The sequence below is a fragment of the Zalophus californianus genome, chromosome 6, assembly GCF_009762305.2.
Source record: "Zalophus californianus isolate mZalCal1 chromosome 6, mZalCal1.pri.v2, whole genome shotgun sequence".
In the NCBI taxonomy this organism is placed as follows: domain Eukaryota; kingdom Metazoa; phylum Chordata; class Mammalia; order Carnivora; family Otariidae; genus Zalophus; species Zalophus californianus.
In genome coordinates this window covers 131,027,405-131,050,160 of record NC_045600.1, presented here as the reverse complement: position 1 = coordinate 131,050,160, position 22,756 = coordinate 131,027,405, and the positions used below count along the sequence as shown (strand labels likewise).

Sequence of the window (22,756 nt, the reverse complement as noted above, 5' to 3'; positions counted from 1 at the left end):
ACACCCTCCCCTCCAACCTACACACATTCCCCAGCATGGGCAGGGTAAGGGCCAGACAGGAGCCAGCCTCAGCCCCATCCTTCGGTGAAATTCCTTGTTTCTATTTTTCCCCTGTCTGGAAAACTTACAAGCCTTATGCTTTACGTATTTCTTCCTCTTCCTTAGAAATTTATGCTGAGAGTCACGAGGAGGGATGGGCAAGTCAGAGAGCAATTTGCTCCTGAGTGCCTGGCCATCGCCACCTTTCATTTCTGTCAGAGTTCTTTCCAAAGCATGATGGGAACATGGTATGTATTGGTTTTAAGAAGAACCTTGGCTCCCCATTGCCCTAGTGCCCAGTCAGCTCTGCCTTCTCTGGCTGGGCGCCCTCCCTCAGAGCCTGCATCTCTACAACATCCTCAGTTCTCTCTCCAGGGTTCTGCTCTGTATCTTGACTCTGAGGATTTATGTCTCCACCCTTCCTGCTACTCTTCTTTGCTATTTCTTTTTCTACTTTCCCTTGTTTCTGAGTGTATATTGTGTACCTGTATTGGTCTCCTTAAAAGAAAAATAATAAGAGGACTATGTCTGGGGAGACAAAATAAGGACCATGAGGCAAGGAAGAGACATGGACCCTCCAGGAAGGACAAAACCACCTTCCTTTCCTGGTCTCCTTCTTGAGTGTTGAGATTCTTGAGCCAGGTGGTTCCCATTTCCCCTTTCCTTCCACCTTGGATGCCTCAAGTGTCCACTGTCTGGAGAGTGGCAGTCCATAAGGGACACGCCCCTTACCCATCCCACTCCATTTCCCGCTTCAACTGGAAATAGCAAAGAGTTCCTGATCTAACCACCGTACTTCAATCCCCTAAGCCTGGACCCTAGGAAAACCCTTCCCACTCCATGAAGTGAGAGCCTATCTGTCTCATTGTCCCTGTGCTGGTCTAAAGATAGACCAATGACCTCCAAAAGCATTTCCATTGAAGGAGTTGCCAGGCCATGCAATCTTTTACTATGGTTGACTGAATGATTCCAGGGTTCTCTGGGTGTTAGGGCCCTTGGGACACTATTTTGCACTTAACATATTGTCGTAAGATTATACACTTGACGGTCTGTCTCCCTCCCCCACTCAGACTGTGAGCTGATTGAAGGCAGGAAGCTCTTGTAAGGTAAGGACTTGGATCCCTTTCTCATTTTCAGCAGGTATATTGATGGGGTTGACAGAATATTCTAGAGGAACGGGGCTCAAATTTAGCTGTATTCAAAGGTCACAGATTAAGAAAAAGCCCATTAGAATCAGCCCAAGGAGCAGTCCTAGGGCTAAGACCTCAGATCTGAATATCTTGCTTATTTAATTCAATTGCAATTTGGTCATTTCCTGAACAATCCACTGCTTCCCTCTAGGGAGAGCTGTGCCAGGCACACTTTGAAGGCTTTGTTGGCTCTTGGCTTCTCAAGGCTGCCTAGGTTTCAAGAGGGAGTAAAAGAAATTTCCTGGTTTGGGCTTTTACAGAAACCAGAAGAGCCCCTGACTCCTTTGCAACAGCCGCCCCCCACCCCCGACACTTATTGAAAAGTATCTGGTCCCTGACCCTGTACTCCCCCCTTCTGTGTTAAGCTAACAAGATTTCTCTGAGGAAGACACCTAGCCAAGTATTGCCATTTTTCTTCTTCTGAGGAGGAGAATGCTTATCACGCTTTGTGCAGGAATACTGAGATAAGAGTTTGTGGATGGAGGAAGAAAGCAAACATACTTCCTTTGGGCTTTTTGGAAAGGAGAGCCCATGAGGAAGGATGGAAGGGAAGGGAGGAGAGAAATTTCCCAGATGGCTTAGGACGACCTGGGCCACGGATCTTGGCAGGACCTGGAGGTGGCAGCAGGCACGTCCAAGTTGGAGATGAGCTTTACCAGAGGCTGTGCAGAGCCTGGGGTCAGGGCTGTGGGTTCCTGGTTCCAGAGGGGCAGCTTCTGAGAGCAACAGCAAGGGCCAGGCCTCCTAAGGCCAAGGGCATGTCTCATATACTCTGCGTGCAGCTTCCCTCTGCATGCTTGCCCTGCAAAGGATCCCTGCAGGTGGGTACATGGTCAGCTGATCTAGAGATTGATGCATGGCTTGACTCAGAAAGGCAAGTGGCAGTTTCCTGTCCAGCCAGGCATCCAGTCCTGCATTGTTTTCCTTCTCCTCTTCAATCCTCCTTAATTCATCTGGGCCCTCCATCACCAGAAAGTAGCTGGGCAATCCATCGCTGAGGAGAGGAGTCCCTACACAGAACGCAAGTGCCTTCTGAATCACACAGCATCTTGCCCATCCCATCTTGGGAACATTTTCCCCAGCAATTTTCTCTGCCTCTGAAAATTTCTGCTTTCTTATTTGGTATCTTTTTGAACCATGAAATCCAAAAGAATATGATTCTTCTCAGCCTGGGGCAGAGTGTGGCCAGCTGCTTCCTCTCTCTGTGCCTGTCCCTCTCTTTTCTCCCTCTGGAACTGGGGTGCTCTGGCACTTGGAGGGCTGTGTTCACACCTGCACTCTCTTACTCTTGTCTCTGTGGACTTCCCACCCTGCCCATGCTCCTTCTGTTTCTTTCTCCCTCTCTGTCAGCAGATGCAACCCCAGAATTTCTTACTGTCTCTCCAGTGTTCTGGGTCCTCTAGGCGTTTGAGATGGATCCAGTTCACTTCCTTTTGCTCTCCTCCTCAGTCATGACTGGACCAGAGGCCAGTAAAGTCAGAGGCTGCAGGAAAGGCATGAGCCCTGCCTCCCTTCTGTCCATTCTCCAAGCTGGGGTGGGGGGCATTTTTCTTTTTTCCTCTCAATACCTTGTTTCTTTTTTTTTTTAAATTATGTTAAAATGTACATAAGTTGTTCCATTAAACCATTTCCCAGGCTCTGTTTCTGATTTTGAGGAAGCATCGTCTTGGTGATACTCTAACATTGTCCCGCCTCTTCCTGGCCCACTCCATGAGCCCCCCAGACATCCTCATTGACCATCTTCTGTGTTGTCACCTTCTTCTTGGGACCAACCCTTGGTCCCCTGCCCTTTGACTGGGCATACCAAGGAGGCAGCTTCCAGACAATCCCAGCCCTTATGAGCACCCCAGGGCCTGGATCTTGGTGCTCCCTGCTCTCCCTTCCCCAGTCCTGTGCTGGTCTCAAGAAGCACCTGACCCTTCAGAACCCCTCACAAACCTGGAGTCTCTAACATTTTAAAGGTTCCCCACATTGGACATGTAGCCTCCAAGATTTTTCCTGGTCCCTAAAATGTTAGTAGAGCATACAGGGACATTCTAGGAATTTGGACACCCAAAGTAGCAGCTCCTTCAAGATGATGAGATCTTGATGAGCACAGGCCCTAGCGCATTACTTGCCACTCCCAAAGTAGAAGTGGTTTTCTGCTGACATCTTCACTATCTTGATCTAAAGTGGCTTTAGCCCTCAGTGAGGTGTGAGGTAAGAGAAAGATTATGGCACATTGACATCGGAGGTCTAACAAAGGCCGTGGTGAACATTTGTGACCATCGTCCTCTGCCCTGATGTTTAGAACAATAGCTTTCCCTGGAATGTGGTGAGCAACTTGAGAGCAAGGACTACGTGGTCCACTCATTGTCGTATCCCTGACACCAAGTTCAAGTTCAGAGCTGTTTGGTGACAAACACATGAAGAAATAACAGAGGGGTATGGTGGAATGAGCACAGAAAAGAGAGCAGATAAGAGGGCTTGTTTCACTACCACCTACTCAGTAGGGTCATGTGGGGACTTTCTGGGGGACCCTGTCTTGGGAGTCCAAGCCAAGGGCAATGTATCTATGGCTTCCATGCCAACGAAGTAGAAATCATGGAGACCCCAACATGGCAGGTCGAATAGTCAAAGTAACTGATCCAGAGAAAATCGCCTAGGGAACCTGGTTGAAGAGAACTCCTAAACCTAACCCCCGACCCAGGCTGCTGCTCACTTCTTGAACCGAATTGTGATTTCACCATTTTCCAAGTGCCCCGTCCTTCCCAGCCACCGTGCCATGGAGCAGCTTAGGCCTTCTCCCAGTTCTGGTCTCTACCGAGTGCCCTGGAGTCAGCAAGCTCCATGGCATGAGGAATAGGGGAGCCAGCCTCATCCCACCTGTAGGGTCTCCTGAGCCCACAGCAGCTCTCCTCTTGGGGAAAGTGTGCCGGAAGGCAGACAGGGCCAGCCAGGAGCAATGACTCTGTGCAGGGGCTCCTGGGGCTCCCAGGGCCCAGCCTCAAATGCATACACTGCAACTGCTTATTCCACACAGTTCCTGGGCACACAACCTCCAACACTTCCCGCAGGGGAAGATAGCTTTTTTCTCCAATTGCTGGCCCCAGGCTGTGAGCCAACCTCCATTTGAACCCCCTCAGGCCTTGGATTCTCAGGGCTTCCTGGGCTTAAGGGGAGGAGAGAGGGAAACTTCTAGAAGGGTGGAGGGATCTAAGACCTTGCTTCTGTGGAAATCACCCTATGTCCCCCTTTGCCCAGGCCCAGATGTGCCTCTCTCCTCGGACTATCCAGTTATGTTCCCATCAGTGGGAAACAGGCTATCGTCAAGATGGGATCTTTCTGGGTTGAAACAGAAAGGCATGGGGGCTGCCAGCCTTTTTCTTCTCAGAGTTGGCGGCCACCGCTTGGGCTAAGAGGCTGGGGCCTCTGACTATGGGATGGGAAACTCAGCTATCCTCATCAAGGGCACCTGGACAGGGTTGGGAGGGAGGCAGGCTCTGGAAAGACACTTGCTGCTTTCCTTGGGGCCGGCCCAGAACAGGGGTCCCAGCAGGTCCCAGAGGGGCTGCTTATAGCCTGGAGATGAGCTTCTCACCAAGGAACACCTGCACAATGCCACCTTCAGTTCATGGACTGCTCACTTCAGCCTCCTCTCTTTTTGTTCATCAGTGTTTATTCCAGGAGAAGCTGGTCCCGAGTTAGGAGCAGAGGGGGCAAGGGCGAACCACATTTCTGTACACATAGCATGGAACATGGCTACATTTCTGCTCCCAGTAGGAAAGCTTTTCTTGCCAACTCAGTGTCTGGTCCACTTGGCCACCCTAGCCTCCTCCCAGCTGCTGCATCCATCTCGAAGGCTCTGCACCCCCACGGCTCCCTTCCCTGGGCAAGTTCCAGTCAGTTGGTTCCTTGGTCACCTCTCTCCTTGACCTCATTTCACTCTGACTCTGGTCCCCCTAAGCAACACTCCCTTCTCCCTCTCTTGTCTCCTCTTTTGTGTGTAATGACATTTCAAGTATGATTCTTTTCTCTTCGGTCCATCTCCCAGCTGTGCACTCTCTCCTTCAATTTCTTTCTGCAGATAAGACCTCAGCAGTTCTAGCTCCTTTTCTTGCCCCATTCTGTCCAGAGTCCCAGCTTCTCCAGGGTTTGAGATTGGTCAAACAGCCCTTTGTTTGGACCTCTTTCTTGGAAGGGATGGATGAAGGCAGGAGCAGCAGGGAGGGAGTGGGCCCAGCTGGCTCTGGTCCCTCCTCCTCTCCTCCCAGCTGGGTGGCTGGCGGGGTGGGTGGCGAGGGGGGGGGCAACTTCCTTTCCTGCCAGGCCCTGTTTCTGATGGCAAGAAAGTGCCATCTTGGTGATGCTCCAGTGTCACCCCACCTTTCCCTAGTCCCTTCCATGAGTCTCTAAGACTTCCCATTGGCCATCACCTGGGCTATTACCACTTTTTAGGACCAGCCCACGGCTTCTAACCTTTGACTGAAGATGCCAAGGAGGCAGCTTCCAGACACAATCCCAGGCCCTGTGAGCACTCACATCCACAAAGCCTGGATGTTGGGGATTTCCCTTTCTCAGTCCTGCACTGGTTTCAGGAAGCATCTGACCCTTGTCCATGATAAACCCATGCCACCCTCAGAAGTCCTTACAAATTGGGGCATATCCAATGGCTTCCTTGGTCACCACTCCCACAGGACTATCAAGGTCCTGAGTGGTTTCCTTTCCCTAACATCAGTGTTTCTCAAGATCAGGACCCTGATAACATGGGTGAGTATGTGGGTTTGTTTCTGTGGGGTTTTTTTTGTTTGTTTGTTTTTGGGGTGTTTTGTTTTGTTTTGTTTTAGATTCAACTTCTGAGTGGGCAAAGAACATTCTAGCTTCTAACTTCCTGGCTGGTCACAGTGAACCATCTATATTTCCTGGCATTTCCCGAATGTTCATTTTCTCTGGATGCGTGTATGTGTGCAGGCCATGACCACAGGGCGTATAGACCCAAGCCATCAGCCCAGGCCTCGCATTTCTATTTCCATTCCCAGCATGCCAGTGTGCCGTTTCTCACTATGGACAAAGATACTTGAATACAGGAACTTTGTCTCATTCATCTTTGTATCCCCACTGCCTAGTAAAGCTCAAACAAAGATTTGATAAAGCAATGACTTTATGCATGGGTGAAACCCTCGACAAATTCCGGAGGATACTGACAAAAGGAAAATCAAAAAGGAAGTGAGAGAGACACCCCGGCCAGGACTGCCAAGTCCCTTGCCAAGATGCGTGGTAGTTGAGCCATTGGGAAGTTGGTTTACTGGAACAGTCTTCTGAAGGGACTCTCCCACAAAATCCTCTGTCCAGGTCTGCTGGGGAGCACATATGAGCATGCTCCAACAGCAACACCAGAGTTAGATGTCCCCGAGCCCTTGCCTGAAGAGAAATCCGACTCCAAATCTTCCTTCTCGGCTGGTGCTCACTGAGCTATGTGGAAAGCCATTGATTATCTTCCTTGAGACTACTTTCCCTAGACTTCTAAGTCCAGTTTCCATTCCTGTTCATGGCCTGTCTCCACCCAGGGCACTGGGCCGGCAACAGAGCTGGTGGACGGAGCACCCCTTGAGGAGCCCAGAAATAGCTCCCCCACTGCTAGGGTGGAGGGAAGAAAAAGTGTCAGTTGCTCCTGCTGGGGTTTCCCTGAACAGCCTGGCAGGGGCTCTTGGGGGAGGGAACATGCCTTGGCACCCCTCTCTCTTATCTATTCCCTAACATGTCTGGACCTATAATTCTTCAGGCAGCCTTCCTGGAGGAGGCAGCTCAACGTCCTCCTCAGCCTAGGAGCTACTTCCAGGTCTCTCTCAGGCCTGGCTTCCCCTCGTGTGCCCTGAAGGGGTGACTCAGGCTGGGGTGTGAGGGGTTCAGAAGGCGGCTTCGACTGCCCCTCCCCACCCCACAGGGTTCCATACTGGATGCTTAACTGTCCACCATTAGAGGGGTGTTTCCTGGTCACTGAACTCAATCCTGTTAAGCTGTTCATTTCTTTCTGAAAAGGATTCCCAGTTCCCACCTTCCCACCCCGCCTCCCCTGGTTCCCCCCTTCCTTTCCCTTGTTTCTGGGGCTGGGCTTCGGTGAGAGAGAGTTGGGAAGAAGGGACAAGGGGACATAGACAAGACAAGACCACTGTCGGGCTTTCTGTCCCCTCCTGTCTTTCTCCAGCTGGCCCCCTTGCTCCCTGCCTCTGCCTGCCTCTCTCAGCAATGACCTGGGAAGGAAGAAGACACCCCACAGGTCCCAGGGCCATGCCCACCAGCCCTGGTCAGTGCACTGCTTCTGTGCTTCAGCCCCCCTACGATGCCCCTGGACTTGGCCTTCCCCAGGCCTCTACCCTTCTCCCCCGCTTTTTCTCCCTCACCCACCCACCCTGCTCTTTTTGACTTCCCGCCATTCCCCCTCCCTTTTAGTGGCACTGCCATCTTGACAAGGGTTTCTGCTTTATCTCTAACTTTCTCTGTACCCCCAACCCACCCTGGACACTTTGCCGTTGAGATTCTTCCTTTCCTCCTGCATAGTCATCTCTCGATGGCTCTCTTTCACAAGAACCGGGGCTCAAATGGGTCAGGGGTGGTAGGGTCAGCAGGCAAGCATGACTCCGCAGACACAGCCCAGATGGCCTTGCTGCCCCAGCCCTGCTTCCTTTTACCTTCGCTATGCTTAAAGCCTGAGCTCAGTGTCAGCTCTGGGGACATCATCCTCACCCACCTCCTAGTGCTAGCAAACCTGCTTCTGGTAGATGGCAGCCACCTGGTACAGTATCTCTATATAACTGTATATATTTTTTTTGTGTATAGGAACAATTTTTTTCAGGACCTTATTAATTGAGGAAGGGTATCTGTGCTGGTTCCCAAGCTGTCTGGTTGTATCTCTGAACCCCGGTTTTCCCCTAAGAGACATGGGAACAATGAGTGTCCTCCCTTCAGGGCTAAGAGCCTCAGGAGGGCAGGAGAGTGAGTGAGCCGGTGGAGGGGACCGGTGGCCTCTCAGGCTGCCAGCCCCTCCCCCACCCCCGGGGGCAGTTGCTCCCATTGGAGTTTCCAGGGCTGCCCCGCAGGGCTCTAAGTGTGCTGTGGCCGTTGGCCAGTACAGCATCCACTTCTCCCATGTAGCTCCTGGGTTTAGAACTCTCTGGAAGCAGGGACTTCTAAAATGGCTCAACCCAGACCTTGTGTTCAGCCCAGGCTACTCTGCTCCCTCTGAGCCCAGGGAACCACATCTGAAACTTCCTGGATCACCGGCTCCTTGGGGCAGCCTGGGTATCGGCGAAGGAAGGGCCTGATGAGCTCTTCTGGCTGGGATTTCAGGGGCCTGGGGAAGATCCTGCCTTTGCCAAGACACTCCTTTCTCCTTCCAGATGCTGCCCTAGTTCAGATATGTGATGCCCCACCATTAAAGATTCCTTCCCTGGATGAAGGACGGGCTTCTATTGAACTACCACTCCTTTGTGGGAAAGACGCACTTCAAGCTGCCAGCATTCTTTTGTCCTTTAATGTGAGTTGTCAAGACCCCCTTCAGACCAGCAGCTGGGGTAAAGTTGGACATGCGGTTGTGGGGGTGCGGTGGTGGTGGTAAAGGCAGAAGAATATGCCCAGGGCACCTGAGCAAGTTGGGAGCACAGGAGAAAGCATCTGAAAACACACCCCAGGTTTCCTAAATGGGCTTGGTGGGATCCCAGCCCATACCTCTCCAGACTGGCAAAGAGCCTCTTTTAAGGGTAGGAGTCCCGGGACGTGAGGTTGGCCCACAGGGCCCTGGCTCCAGGCAGGCTCCATATACTGTAGGGACATCCTGATGCCTCTGTTTTCTCCCCCATAGACCTTCCAAGCAACAGTTCCCAGAAGCCATGACATGTCCCTGCAGCTGGAGGCCTTCCAGGGAGGGCCCTAGAGGCCTCCTGGGTCCAGTGTTGCCTACGGAGGAAGGAAGGTAGGTAGCAGAGCTGAATCAGCATCCCAAAAGCCAACCCTGAGTTTCTTTTCTTCCTCTCCTCTCCATTGCCTGAATCTGGAGGCCTGCTGCCTGAGGTGGTGGGAGGAACAGAGTGGGGCCAGAGGAACAGCCTCACTTGTCCCTCCCTTTTCCTGCTGCTCTTAGGAACTGAAAACCAGAGGAGCCTTTGTGAGTGAGGCCACAGGGTGTGGTCAGCCGCTCCCTGCTTGACCTGCTCCCTCTCTCCAGCCTCTGCCTTCTGGGAGCTTGCCCTGGGCACCCCTTGTCCTAGGTGATCTTGACTTCGGTTTCTGTTTCTGCCTCTGAATATTTCTCCTGTTCCTTTGTCTCTTTTGGTAGAAGCCACCTCTCTTGAGCTTTTCCATCAGTGTGGGCTATAGGGGTGTGAAGATCATGGTGCACATTGTCCCCAGGGCATCTGGGTGGGCCTAGGCCAAACATCTCGGTACCCCAATGTGCTCTTCACATACTCTTTTCCATGTGTGCCACGAAGTGAGAAAGTTCAGGAATCACTGTTCCACTGACTCATTTTCTTCCCCTCCAACATGGATGTCTTTGTGTACTTTTCTGCTTCTTATCCTCCTCTTTTTCTTTTGTTCACAGAGAAAGATTGGACCCCAGGTCGGGGAAAGAGCCAAAAGACTCAAAGGGGAGGGCACCATCTGACTCCACACAAGGGCATAGCCCCCTCACTCAGGTGACACTGCGGAGAAACACCTTGCTTCCCCCATACCACGGTCCCTGACTGTCAGGAATCCCGACCTGATAGCGCTCCCACACCAAAGTCCCTCCATTGGTCATCACAAAGGAGGCGAATAGTGTAGGACACCAATCCCATTTCCTTTCTCTTTTGCCACCTGCTCTTCAATTGGAAATGACCAGGAGTCTCCAGATGGGACACCATCACTTGGTCCCCTGGAAGAGGTTTCAGTCCAACCTCCTCCCCCACTTTTGAGCTAGTCCCAAGAGAGCCCCTTTGTCCCCAGACTCTTGGTGTGTAATGTTAGCCCTGAAACATTTTCTCCATCATGTGTGTTCATGGCCAACCCCATTCCATATTTACTTGCCTTCCAATCCCAGGTGAAGGCTACATTCCCTTCATTGTCTTGATAATTTCTTTCTCTTGTGCTCCTGGAGGGCAAGACACTGTTTCTCATGCATTTCTGGATCCCTGGTGCTTAGCTCAGAACGTGGCACGCATGCTCAGCACATGCTATTTTGAATAAATTATTTCAAAATGGTGTATACAAATGTTGAATTTCTTCCCTGAAGGCAGAGATAAGGGAGGTGGAAGAAAGTCTGGAATAATCTGATGTGCTCAGGGGGAAAGATGAAGGGGTTGAGGAGACAGTGGGCAAGCAGGTGTGCATTCAGGTCGGGACTTAGGGGCCAGATTTGCCTATGGGGGTGGTGGTGGTGTTGAGACTCAGTTCCACACGAGGCCGATCTTGAGGGCACTTCTTGGATTTCAGATTCAGGGACTATTCTATAGATGCCAAGGCAACCTACTCAGTGTGAGTAGTGGTTGTTGCCAAAACACTGGAAAAAGATAAATCCCAACGGACTCTGATCAAACAGGAATTCCCTGCTCTTCCTACATAAGGCTCAAGGAATTGTAGTGGAAATCGAACCTGGGATTTAAGATATTTATCAACCCACTCTCGCTATGCACCCTCATGCTCTACTATTCCATTTTGTGAAGAGAGTATAGGCGGGGTTTCTAGCTGTGACTTTGAAAGCTAGAATCTGAAACTGTTTCTGGGCCTCCCAACTGCACAAGTTCCTGGGTGAGATTACATGTGGGGGGAAATAGTGTCCGCCCTGAAAGATCACGTGTGTGCGTGTGTGTGCGCGCGCGCGCACACACGTGGTTTTTGTCGGTATGCGTCCCTGTGTCGGGTTCAGTGCTCTCTAGGCAAGCGTAGCCATGATATTGTCACGTATGTTGTCTCCACTACTGGAGATTGCCCAGTAGCGCAGCGGGGGATGAATGGTGACCGGCACGGAGGCCCGCGAGGCCCATGGAGTCAGCTCTTCCGTATCTTCCCAATCCTGTCCTCCCCTCTGTCCTCATTGCTGGTCCTGGGATTCAGACCGTCACCTCTCCTCTAAACCTTCCAAACCTGCTCCTCCACTATTGCCCACGCTGACCCCAGACTAGTCTTTCTAGAACTTGAATATGATCAAGTTATAAGCAAAAAGCCACAGGGGACCTTCCATTGACCGGCTCATGGGCCCGCAAGTCCCAGTTTGCTCTCAGCTCATCTCCCTCCTCTTTGGTCCCAGCTGCATAGGACCATTCAGCCTTCCCCAAAGCCTACCTTGTGCTTTCCTGCCTCGATCGCACCTTGCCTTGCCTTCCTCCTGCACCTGGTGAGCTCCTGGTCAGCTGCCAGTTCTGCTTCTGGTCTCCCAGTTCCTGTGTAGAATGGTTAGGCTTCTGTATCAACTTGGCTAGTTTTATGTATCAACTTGGTAAGCTACAGTACCCACTTATTCACTTAAACACTAATCCACGTATTTCTGTGATGGTATTTTAGAGATGTGGTTAACCGCTGTCCCATTGGTTGATTTTAAATAAAGTTTATCTTTGATAATCTGGGTGTACCTTAATCAATTCAATGGCCTTACAAGTAAAATTGAGGTCTTCTAGGGGAAGGAAAATTCTGCCTCAAGTCTGTAGCATCTACTTCTGCCTGAGAGTTTCCTGCCTGCTGGCTTGCCCTAAAATTTAGGATTTGCCCAGCCAGATTCCACAATCACATCAGCCAATTCCCTGAGATAATTCTCTATCTATCTATCTATCTATCTATCTATCTATCTATCTATCTATTTATCTATCTAATCATCTATCTGTCTGTCTGTCTTACTGGTTCTATTTCTCTGGAGAAGCCTAACTGATTGACTATCACTTGCAAAATTGAGAAAGGCATCATCTGGATCCACTGGACACTTGATATATACAATTCTTAAAAGGCTTATTTATTTTTATTTTTTTTCAATAGACTACAAGTGAAGAGATCCTGCCTTATCTGTCTTAGTATCCCTTAAAAGTGTCCGCTAGGTCATACTCTCTAAATTAATATTTACAGAGCTGGCAGAGCAAGCATGGATTTTGTGGCTATTAGTCCATAAAGTCAGGGGTGTCAGAAGTGTTATGTTTTCTTTCCATCTGCCTCCCAGCACCCCTGGTGCAAGAATGCAGAATATTTTTTTAGAATATTTTCTCTCACCCATAACTGGAGTTTTCTCCTTTTCAGAGTTGTGCAGGAATCCCTGGGTCTTAAGGAGACCCAAATTATTGGAAGGATCCCTCAGGTCATTTGTCACAGGTCATTAGCTCAGGTAAATGCTATTTCTTCCATGCTGTATGCCAAGGCACATGACCCTGTGGTCCTTTAGATGCAGAGGTGCTGCTAGTTTTTGTGCCATGTTTGGGGTTGGCCTTGTCCCTGGGGTCTACCCTTTCTGGTGAACTCCACAGCTTCCCTTCTCTGAGGGCTCCCCACCTCCACCACCGTGTCTCACCCCCCTAAGTAGGATCCATTGCTTTTTTTTTTTTTTAATCTCTTAACTGTCTAGAAAGTGCTTCTTTCTCCTTTTGATCAGTTAAGAGAACCCCTCTCTTTCTTTCTATGGGATAAGGAAACATCATCTTTTCTATGAGGTTAGGCTTTTAGGAGAGTCAGAAGAGCTGCTGATTTTAAGTAGCGTCCAGCAAAAATCCCTCAAAGCAAGAAACCTCAAAGGGCTTGGAAAATCAAACACAACTTGCTTATCCAACTAGACTCACATAGATAATTATCTGTCCATCTGTCCACTAAAATACCTATAACTTTCCAGAATGATAGCTGTACAGAAATGGCAGTGAGATCAAGTGAATGTTTTTGTCCACTTATTTTCTCATATTTTCTAAATGTTTTATAATAACATGATAACTTTTGTAAAGTGAGAGACTCTTTTTAAGCCAGAAGACAGGAACAGGGCCAAAAGCAATTTCTAAAGTCAGAAGACTCAGGATCAAATTCCAGCTTTGCACTTTGCTTGCTCTATGACTCCCAAACTTCAATTAGACTTTTGTTTTCTGAATCAAATAAGCCAATGCACGTAAAGTATCTGCTAGAATCTGTTTCTACAAGACTGCATCAGAGCTCTTATCCATGCTAGATTGTGAGTTTGTTGGTAAGGCTAGATTCCCCCCTTCTTTATCTCCACCATCTAGAAGGGCCTGGTTCTTGGAAGCCAAGCCAAAAGTTATTTGTTGAATGAATAACCAAATGAAGAATTTATTTCTCCCACTTCTCAGTCTCTAGAGCTCTTATTCCAAAACAGATCATTCTCTGTACTGAACATCCTCACAACCCCATCTCCCCTGTGAGTATGTATGCATATTTCTTTTAAACACACTGGTTCTTCCTGGATCGTGTGTCAAACTACATGGAGAGGCTTGAAGAAGCTAGTGGAATTTTCCCATGCCACCTGTCATGAGCCCAACAATACACACGTTTCCCTTTTGTTTTTTATGTTTTTACGACTTTCTAATTACCTGAACACACACATTTTATCTCTCTAATTCTGAGTCCATGGAAAAGTTATTCACATATAAACCATGTGCTTGTGATTTGACATCTGTACTAATGAGAGACAGAGATGTCAAAATCAAAAGCTTGAAAGGTGAACACAACCTTAAAACAAACCACTACCTGATATTCCAAAGCATTGCCTGAGTGGCACATTTAGCCGAGCATAAGCACATACTCTGCTTTACATATCTTGAAGACGTGTCTTGTTTACTGTGTATTGCATATTATTTATTGTTGCATAAGAAGTTACTACAATCTTACCAGATTAAGACAACATCTATTTATTACCTCACAGTCTCCGTGGGTCTGGAATCTGAGCATGGCTCAAGGTCTCACAGGGTTATAGTAATGGTGTTGGCCAAGGCATGGCTACTGCTAAAGATGTTGGCCAGAGTTGGGATACCTTTTGAGGCTCTCCTCTAAAAAGATCCACCTCCAAGCTCATGTGCTATTGGAAGGATTCAGTTCCTTGCTCAGTACTGTTGGCTGGAGGCTGCTTTCAGTTTCTCGCCCAATGGACCCCTCCATAAGAAGACTTACTCCATAAAAACCGGCAAGGGAGAGAGTCAAAAGTTTGTAAGCAGGATGGAAGTTACAATCCTATGTAGCATTATCAGGGAGTTAACATCTCATCAAGTGCACTCTATTCTATTGGTTAGAAACAAGTCACAGATCCTGTCCACACTCAAGGGGTGAAGATCACACAAGAACATGCATGCTATGAGGTGGGATCATTGGAAACTATCTAAGACCTTACCAGCCCCAGTGCTGGGGATTGATTTGAAATTCACATATGGTAAAAAAGAGTCCATTAGAACTCACACTCTTATCACAGCCAAGTCATCAGGATATGACAAGATCAGCTATATTTACCCCATTTCCATTCTCTGCTATGAGAATGTTGCTGAAAATATTGTCCTCGTCACCATTCAATGCTCCTTTCTAAGGTTCCTACTTTGACATTCACTTCTTAGAAAAACCTGACTTCCTGTGTAAACTGGAAGTTTCAATTTTTCTTCTAAAATTAATGACAATCGATCCCTTTTCATGTGATCTCTTGGAGGCTTACCTGTAATAACTATCTCTTATAATTTTTTTTTCCTATTTGTTTCCTTACCTGGACTACTTTTTTCTTATGCACTTTATTTTTTTTTCTAGTTACGTCATTCCTTATGTTCTTATTGGAAGCCACCCAAATGAGGTGGAATCTAAATAAAGTGGGCAGAGTTTGGATAGCCTTCAATCTCAAGGCTTAGCTTGATAAGTCAACACATGATAGAACTTAATTCCTGAACCTCTCACTGTCCATTGAATAAGCTAGGTGAATGTTCTGTATTTACCTGTTCTTTTTATAAATGAGAAGTCTTAATAGAAAGACTTCTAAAATTTAATTTATAATATTTTGGAAAAAATCATCAAAGTGCGTTCGAAATTAAGCCTGATTTGTTTAGTTGGTTTAGTTGAAACAGGTTTTGGAGAGCAGATACTAATGGAGCTCTTAATTTAAACATGAAATACAGATAAGACCTAAAAATATAGCATTTATCTGCAAAAACTTTATAAGTGATATGTTGAGGACCAGATAATAGGTGCTCCAAAGATAGATAGTTACACAGCCCCACTCTTACGGCTTTTGGAGAAGGTCATGAAAATACACCATGATGTCATATAATAGTCTTCAGCAGTGGACACAAGACAGCAGGGGACCATAACAACCACTTAATTATTGGTTTACAGTTAGCAAAACTCTCAGAGTCACAGAAAATAATTGTAGGAGGTCCTAGTAAATCCAACACAGAGCTTGGCTCATGTGTATCTTATCTCCTTACCAGGATTCTTAGCCTGAGGTCTGTCTGTCATTTTAGACAGGCACTAATGACAACCAGAAATATATCATCACTTTCAACTCTGAATGATAGTATTAGCACTTAGCTGCACTTTGTCATCAATAAGAACCACTGATATTTTTATACCTCTTTATAGTTGTAGATCTCTCCACATACAGTTTACACTAGTCGCTATTTTGAATCATGGTAGTTATTAAACCCATGGCTAACTCTTATTATTTAATGCCTCAATAAAGAAACTCACACTTGCTCTACTATACTTTAGAATTATATTTATAAAACTATATTTGAATATAATCAGTTTCCTCTATAATCCCATCTATTTATTATTATTATTATTATTATTATTATTATTATTATTTTGGTACTTAGAAGCTCATGCAGAGAAAGGTGCATGGTTTTCACAGATGTCAAAGGGGTAGAGTCCAAGAATCAACGTTGAGAACTGTTTGAGGCTTAGACGGAGGGCATCAAACCCCACAGATGTCTCTCCTGGAGAGGATCGTCAGAGGGAGGGCTGGAATTCAGAGCAGCCCAGCCTTCAGGCAAGACCATGGTTTTTGTTTTGTTTTGTTTTGTTTTATCACATCCTGTGAGAGAAAGAGGCAGCTTTGGGAAGTAAAGGAGCTTAGAGAGGTTTACTGCTGATAAATTCTGGTACTGAATATGGGCTCTGCTTTATGCAGACCTCTTGCTTGGTTCCATAAGGTTCTCTCTTTGTCCCCTGAGTTTTTATTTTAAAAATATTCAAGCCAACATGAAAGTTACAAGAATAGAACAATGAATACCTATATAGGCTTCACTGAGATTTCTGGATTATTAACATTTTACTTAATTTGTATGTGCTCTCTTTCTATATAAAGTCTACTACATACTCCATGTTCTCATGCCCCCAAATATCCCAATAATGTCATTATTTTGTGTTTGTAGGCTACCCACCATGTCTGCCTTGAGTCCGTGTGGAACTGTCTCGCTCAGCTCTTTATCCTCAATGCTGCCCTCCTGCCCCAGATGTCCCTGGCCTTAAATCCCCCACTCCTCATTGTTCACAGTCTGATTGTCATGAATCCCCACAAATCCCCTCCCCTGACCCTTCCCCGGCCATTACCAACTGCCTGAACCCTTTCACCCTGCCTCTGGAACTCATAATCCATCGGCAGCAAAACTCCCTATGTTCTCATTTTTTTTTCTCAGCATGTTTGCCTTTGCTTTAGATCCAGATTCCAATCCAGGATCACAAATTGCCTATATATGGAGTTCCATGGATCGGTAAGTAGTCCTTGAACAAATAGCCTTAGATCTTTGAGCCTTGGTCCCATATTTCTTAAAATGGAAATTCATGACACTTAATAACTGTTGTACAGTCTTGTTGACAAATAGAAAACACATGTAAGTGTTTTAGACACTGTGAAGGAAGTGTGAGCAGCTACTATTCTATTTTTTTTTAAGATTTTGTTTATTTATTTATGTGAGAGAAAGAAAGAGCAAGAGAGAGCATGAGCAAGGGGAGGGGCAGAGGAAGAAGCAGACTCCCCACTAAGCAGGAAGCCCAATGCGGGGCTCGATCCCAGGACCCTGGGATCATGACCTCATCACCTGAGCTGAAGGCAGATGCTTAACTGACTGAGCCACCCAGGCACGCCTACTGTTCTAAGTTTTATGTAGAGAGTTGAAGGTGAAGTTCAAGCGTCCTCTGTCATTTCATCTCCAGTGGTGAAGTCACTTTGGTGGCTGAACGACTAGACATCTTGAATCTGCCAGCAAGACAATTTCCCATGAGAGACTCCAGGATTAGAAGTCACTTCCTTCAATAATGTGGACAGCACCGTGCAGCATTTACCTAATCACAAAACGAAGATTTAAACTGGGTATTTTCATTTCATTTAGGATCTGGAGGCCATACTCCTTTTTTACGTTTTCTGATGTTGTAAAATCAGGTTTGAATCCAGAGAACTAATAAACCTTGTTTTATTTCTGTAACTTTTTGGAGGGACTGACCCCAAATCAGAGCTCCAATTAGTAGTTTACATAGATATTCATTATTAGTTTGTGCCTTCTCCCCACCCAATTTCCATTCTCCTCTGTAAAAAAGCCGTCATTACACAAAATGTCTAGATATTTTGTAACATTTGCTCCATTTATTTATAATGATCAGTTCAGACCAATATTTAATTCCAATTTAGCCAGTTTTAAGATGTGCTTTATCTTTGGATGATTAGAGGCACTGTGTTTGATACCAGAATATTGACGGCCTAATATTTTGCTAAGGGGGCAGGAAGAGGGAAGGACACTTACATTTATGAAATGCCTTTAATGTGCCATCCCCTTTATGTGCATTATCACCTTCACTCAATGCAAAGATCTGGTGCAGCCTGCACTATGGCCTGTTGTATAGATGAGGAAAGCGGGACAGGGAGTCTGATACTCTGGCTGAAGGTCGCAGGGTCAGAAGCCATAGCTCACTGTCCACCCTACATGCTGCCTTCTGGAAAATGACCACAGGCCGGGGCTTCCCGGATTCTTCATAAGCCTGAGCAAATAAGTGCTTTATCCAATTCTCCACCAAACTCACATTAATTACATTTACGCAAACTGTAGGAAGCTTTTGTTCTGATAACACCTTTACTGTAATCCGATAATGTCCAGTGCATGGGTTTTATCCTTAGCTTTGGTCTCAGTTCATTTCATTGAACAGAAGGATGACCCCAAGAAAATGAGTGGTCTCCAGGGAGAAATTCTTAAGATAAAATTAAAAGACACAAGGAACCTCTTAAATATTGCCAGCATTTATAATTTATAATTGTCATGTTTATTCAATATCAGAAAAGTGCAAAAGGTGATCTTCGTAAAACATTGCAATTTTCTTGACCCCATCTCCACCAAATAAAATATATGGTGTGGTATAAGTTTAATCTCATATAATTAAACAGTATTAATTTTGCAAAACCAAAAAGGCTTTTAAACCTGCATTAATCATCCTTTTAGAAGAAAATAAGCAAGATTTCTCTCTCGTTATGTTGTTACCTACTAATTAATAGGATGAATCAAATTTCCCTGTTTCTTTAGATTTGCATGAGCTTAAAATACTCTTTTATCTACATTAGGTAGAATGTCAAAACTAGGTTTTGGATTATTTTAAAGCTTGGTAAGATCACAAGGCTTTCCTGAAAATATGTCTTATCTTGACAATGCATTAAACCTTCAGAAAAGTTTAATTAACAAATGTCAGAATGTGTTTCTTCTAAAAAAGTGATATATTAACAATTTGTTCCTATCTCCTGGGTCTAGCAACATCTTAACCCTTAAAGAAAAAAAGTCATATTTTACATCTTCACATGATTTATGCTAACTAAAATTTGATGTTTTAAAATTAAAGTATGTGTAACCTAATACACAAGAAATTGAAGTATCTTACTGCTTCAGCTCACTTTTAAATGTACATTGTCATTAATTTACAGACTATCCGTTTACCTAGATTGTATCATTAGACACTGATTCTAATTGCAGGTTTTTATACAGACCAGCTGTGGTTACAGAACTATTTCAAGATATTGTGTAAAATCTCTGGATCTAATCTTTATCTTTGGGAAAATGAGAACTTTCCTTATCCACCCCATGTATGTTCTTGGACACAGCAGATGAGAAAGCATGTGTACTCAGAGCTACTTTGGTAACTCTAAGGGGTTACCAAAGTATTAGTATTTATACCTTTAGTATTGAAGGTTTATTTTTGTTTGTTTAGTTTGTATCTTTTTTCCAAATAATGTACATGTGCAAAAAAAAAAAAGAGAGAGAAACAAGAAAAAATGAGCAAAAAGTGCAAATTAGTCCTGTCTTAATGTTGTATCTTGTCTTATATCCAGTTATCTTTAGCATTTTTGGTTTCCCTCCAGTCTGTTCTCCCTGCTCATATAGAAATATACTCAGATGTGTGGCTTTCAATGGTTTATAATTCACGTTTCAAACTTGCTGAATTGAATCTCTATTATATACCCAGTTAATTTCACTGTATAAGTAATGATACAGTGATAATCTATGTAAAGATATCTTTAGACACATCTCTCTGATTATTTCCTTAAGATAAAGTCCTAAAAGTGAAATTGCTGAGAGAAAGGGCATGGATTTTCTTTTCTCTCTCTCTCTCGTTTTTTTTTTAGGATTTTACTACATATTTCCAAATTGCCCTCAAGAAAGATTTTTCCAATTTACGCTATCACCAGCACTGGATGAGAGAGTGCCAGCCCCCTCCACACCCTTGTCAACACCAGGTATTTGCTTTATTTCAATCTTAATAAGACATTGTTGTTATTATTACAGATTTTTCAGGATCCCTGGTAGCATTCTCCTTTGTTTTTCTTTTTTCTTTTTTTTCTTTTGTCCTTTCGCACCTACTTGGTGAGAAAATGCAGGTTGTGAAACTGGAAACTGTCACTCTTTGAACTAGAATTCCTATCTCTAGAGACTCAAAAAGATATTTCGTAAAGAAATGTTGTTCAAGCTCTATAATTTTAAGCATCCCAATCACCACTGGCCTCTTGTAGGCCCCAGGCCCTACAAGGGTATCTGGGCAGCCTAAGGAGAACATTAATCTATGCGGCGTTTGCTTTTTATTCCCTTTGGCGACCCATGCTTTGGGATGTCTTAGAGATGTTTGATGCTTTTTGTAGCTAGAATTATTGATCAGGGGAGCAAAAGGAAGTGCGAGCCGTAGCCAGGAGAGGAACTTTTACCTGAGCTTACAGTCAGTGCCGAAGGGGTCTGGGGTAAACCTGGTCTCAAAGGAAAAACTCAGCTGGAAAATCAGGACCACCTGGTACTGAGTGAATTAAAGGAAAGTATTATAAGACCTGTTTGCAGTCCTAGAGGAGGAGTGGTTTGATTTTTCAGTCTGTTCTGTTCAATTTTAAGTGCAACAAACGACATTTATTAGAACGGATTGGAAACACATGTCCTCTAAGACCACTGTAGTCACCAGTAATGCAATTCACCACATATGTTCAGGTCTTCTTCTGGGAAAATGGTAGGATTGAACTTGGGGTCCTGGGGTTGGATGGGCTGTGTGACCACTGGCCCATTCGCTATGAGAAAAGGTGACATGAGTCACCCTCAGGCTGACTCAAGTGACCCTCCAGCTTTCTTCCCCTCTCCCACAGGGACAAGGAGCACTGCAAGTCCTCAACGGGAGACAACATGGAACAGAGCCTGCAGACAGAGATCAGAAACCAACTGGTATTGCTTTGAGACACTGAGATTTTGGGGTAATTGCTTTTAATAATGGTTTGTTACTGGGGCAGCTGGGTGACTCAGTCAGTTAAGCATCTGCCTTCGGCTCAGGTCATGATCCCAGCGTCCAGCGTCCTGGGATAGGGCCCCGTGTCGGGCTCCCACTCAGCGGGGAGCCTGTTTCTCCCTCTCCCTCTGCCCCTCTCCCAGCTTGTGCGCTCATGCTCTCTCTCTCAAATAAATAAATAAAATCTTTAAAAAAATAATGGTTTTTACTGTAGCATAACATAGCCCATCCTGACTTATCTATGTTGAAGGATTTTTCTCCTAATGATTTAATGATGACTATAAGCCTTATAAAAATAAAAGTTGTCATTGATTATAGGAAGAATTGAATATTTGATGAAAGAAACATAAAAAGCGTCTTTCAAAGCTGAAATTGTTGAAGCAGTTCCCAGCTTTTACTGTTACTAGCAGCTTTTATGCCAATCTCTTCTTCTACCCGAAATAAAATTTGGTACACCAATTAAAAAGTGAAAGAGAAAGAGTGGTAACGTGTATTGAGCACCCGCTATGTGCCCGATACAGTGCTAGGTAAGGGATCTGTTTTATTTTACTTAGAGCAGCATAGAAACCATAGAAGGCAAATGACATTTCTATTTAAGGAGGGGAAATGGAGATGTGCAGAGATCGAAAGATCTGACTTTGAACCCAGCTTGCTCTCACCCTGCTGCTCTTTGCCATTTTCTCTCCATGCAAATGGTTTTCTACTTTAATTGTTTATATATTAACACAGATGTACAAAGTAGTCCATTACGTATTTGAACAATATATAAACTTTTTTGGTGTTGTTCTGGAGACAAAAGAGAAACCTGGTTCAATTCGTATCCAGAGTCTTTATATGTATTGGGATGGCCAACACCATGATCTTTTTTGAGATGAAATTACATGGCATAAAAATGAAATGTTTCCAAAGACCTTCTCTGTAAATAAATGTATTTTCTCTGACTCCAGGTGATATCATCTCAACTTTATATTCAGCCCCGTGTCCAGTTAAGCCCCTTTGTTAAAGGTCTCAGGGACTGACTTTTTTTTTTTTTTTTTTGCAATAGTCAAAACAATATTATATTTGCAAGCAGAGATAGCAGTCGGGATGGGGAATGCGCTCTTGGAAGCAGCATGGTTAGAGCATCCTGCCTACTCTGAATGGTGGTTTAACTTCTCCAGTGTACTGCCAGAAAAGAAGCGGCAGAGGGACGAGAAGGAGAAAAAGAGAATCACTCATTGTAGCTGAGTGAGGAAACTCTTCATTTTAGTACAGGGAGTGCTTTTGATTCTCTTTGCCTGGGAACCTTGCATCAGCTCATCTCCACCCAAAGACATCCTGCTCTCTCCGGGCTATGCACGGCCAAAACTTTATGGACACAGTACATCAAGGAAACCAACCCTTCCTTCTAAGCTGCCAATCTCTTCAATGACCTCTCAGTATATCTTGGTTCTTCTGTCTCCACCTGTCTCAAAGTCATTCTTGCTCAAATCAGTAATATTAATCAGCACTTATCTCTATGTGATATTTTCCAAATCACAAAGTCTGTCCTTCATTATCATCATACAAGAGACCATTTCTGTGTCTTAACTGAGAATCCTGGAGGAGAGGAAATTTGGGACACCCACCCCTTCCTCACTAAAATGCTTTCACATCTGCAAGACCCAGTGCAAGTCAAAAGTCCTCCCAGAATCTTCTCTCCAGCATCTTCCTCTAAATTACCCTTTACTCCTCCCAGCTGACAGCACTCGGTGCCTTCTTCACCCCTTCTGCCCACCAGTGTTTTCTTGGGCATTTGGAAGAGTGTGGGCTCATGGAGAGAGACAGACTTCGGAGCCAGACAGAAGCGGAGTTAA

At 45.5% G+C, this 22,756-nt stretch overlaps 1 protein-coding gene across 5 annotated transcripts; it reads left to right on the top strand.

The window, feature by feature from the left end:
• The first annotated feature begins 7,346 nt into the window (after positions 1-7,346).
• LOC113909858 lies at positions 7,347-21,004 on the top strand. 5 transcript variants are annotated; one of them, XM_027571477.2, is made up of 7 exons: positions 7,347-7,512; positions 8,606-8,742; positions 9,067-9,177; positions 9,805-9,898; positions 16,846-16,900; positions 19,789-19,899; positions 20,785-21,004. In XM_027571477.2, the coding sequence occupies exons 2-7, from the start codon at positions 8,660-8,662 to the stop codon at positions 20,901-20,903; spliced, it is 573 nt and encodes a 190-aa protein (XP_027427278.1). In that variant the 5' UTR covers positions 7,347-7,512; positions 8,606-8,659; the 3' UTR covers positions 20,904-21,004. The 5 variants fall into 5 exon arrangements, with proteins under 5 accessions (XP_027427278.1, XP_027427279.1, XP_027427277.1 ...); XM_027571478.2 differs by lacking the exon at positions 7,347-7,512 and adding an exon at positions 7,968-8,001; XM_027571476.2 differs by lacking the exon at positions 7,347-7,512 and adding an exon at positions 8,353-8,507.
• Positions 21,005-22,756: the final 1,752 nt, after the last annotated feature.

Bases quoted from the DNA above. Each gene is read 5' to 3' on its own strand.
- LOC113909858 (XM_027571477.2), top strand. From the start codon at position 8,660: ATGAAGGACGGGCTTCTATTGAACTACCACTCCTTTGTGGGAAAGACG. The intron at 8,743-9,066 runs GTGAGTTGTCAA...TCTCCCCCATAG, and splicing joins GCATTCTTTTGTCCTTTAAT to ACCTTCCAAGCAACAGTTCC. The intron at 9,899-16,845 runs GTGACACTGCGG...CCTTTGCTTTAG, and splicing joins GGCATAGCCCCCTCACTCAG to ATCCAGATTCCAATCCAGGA.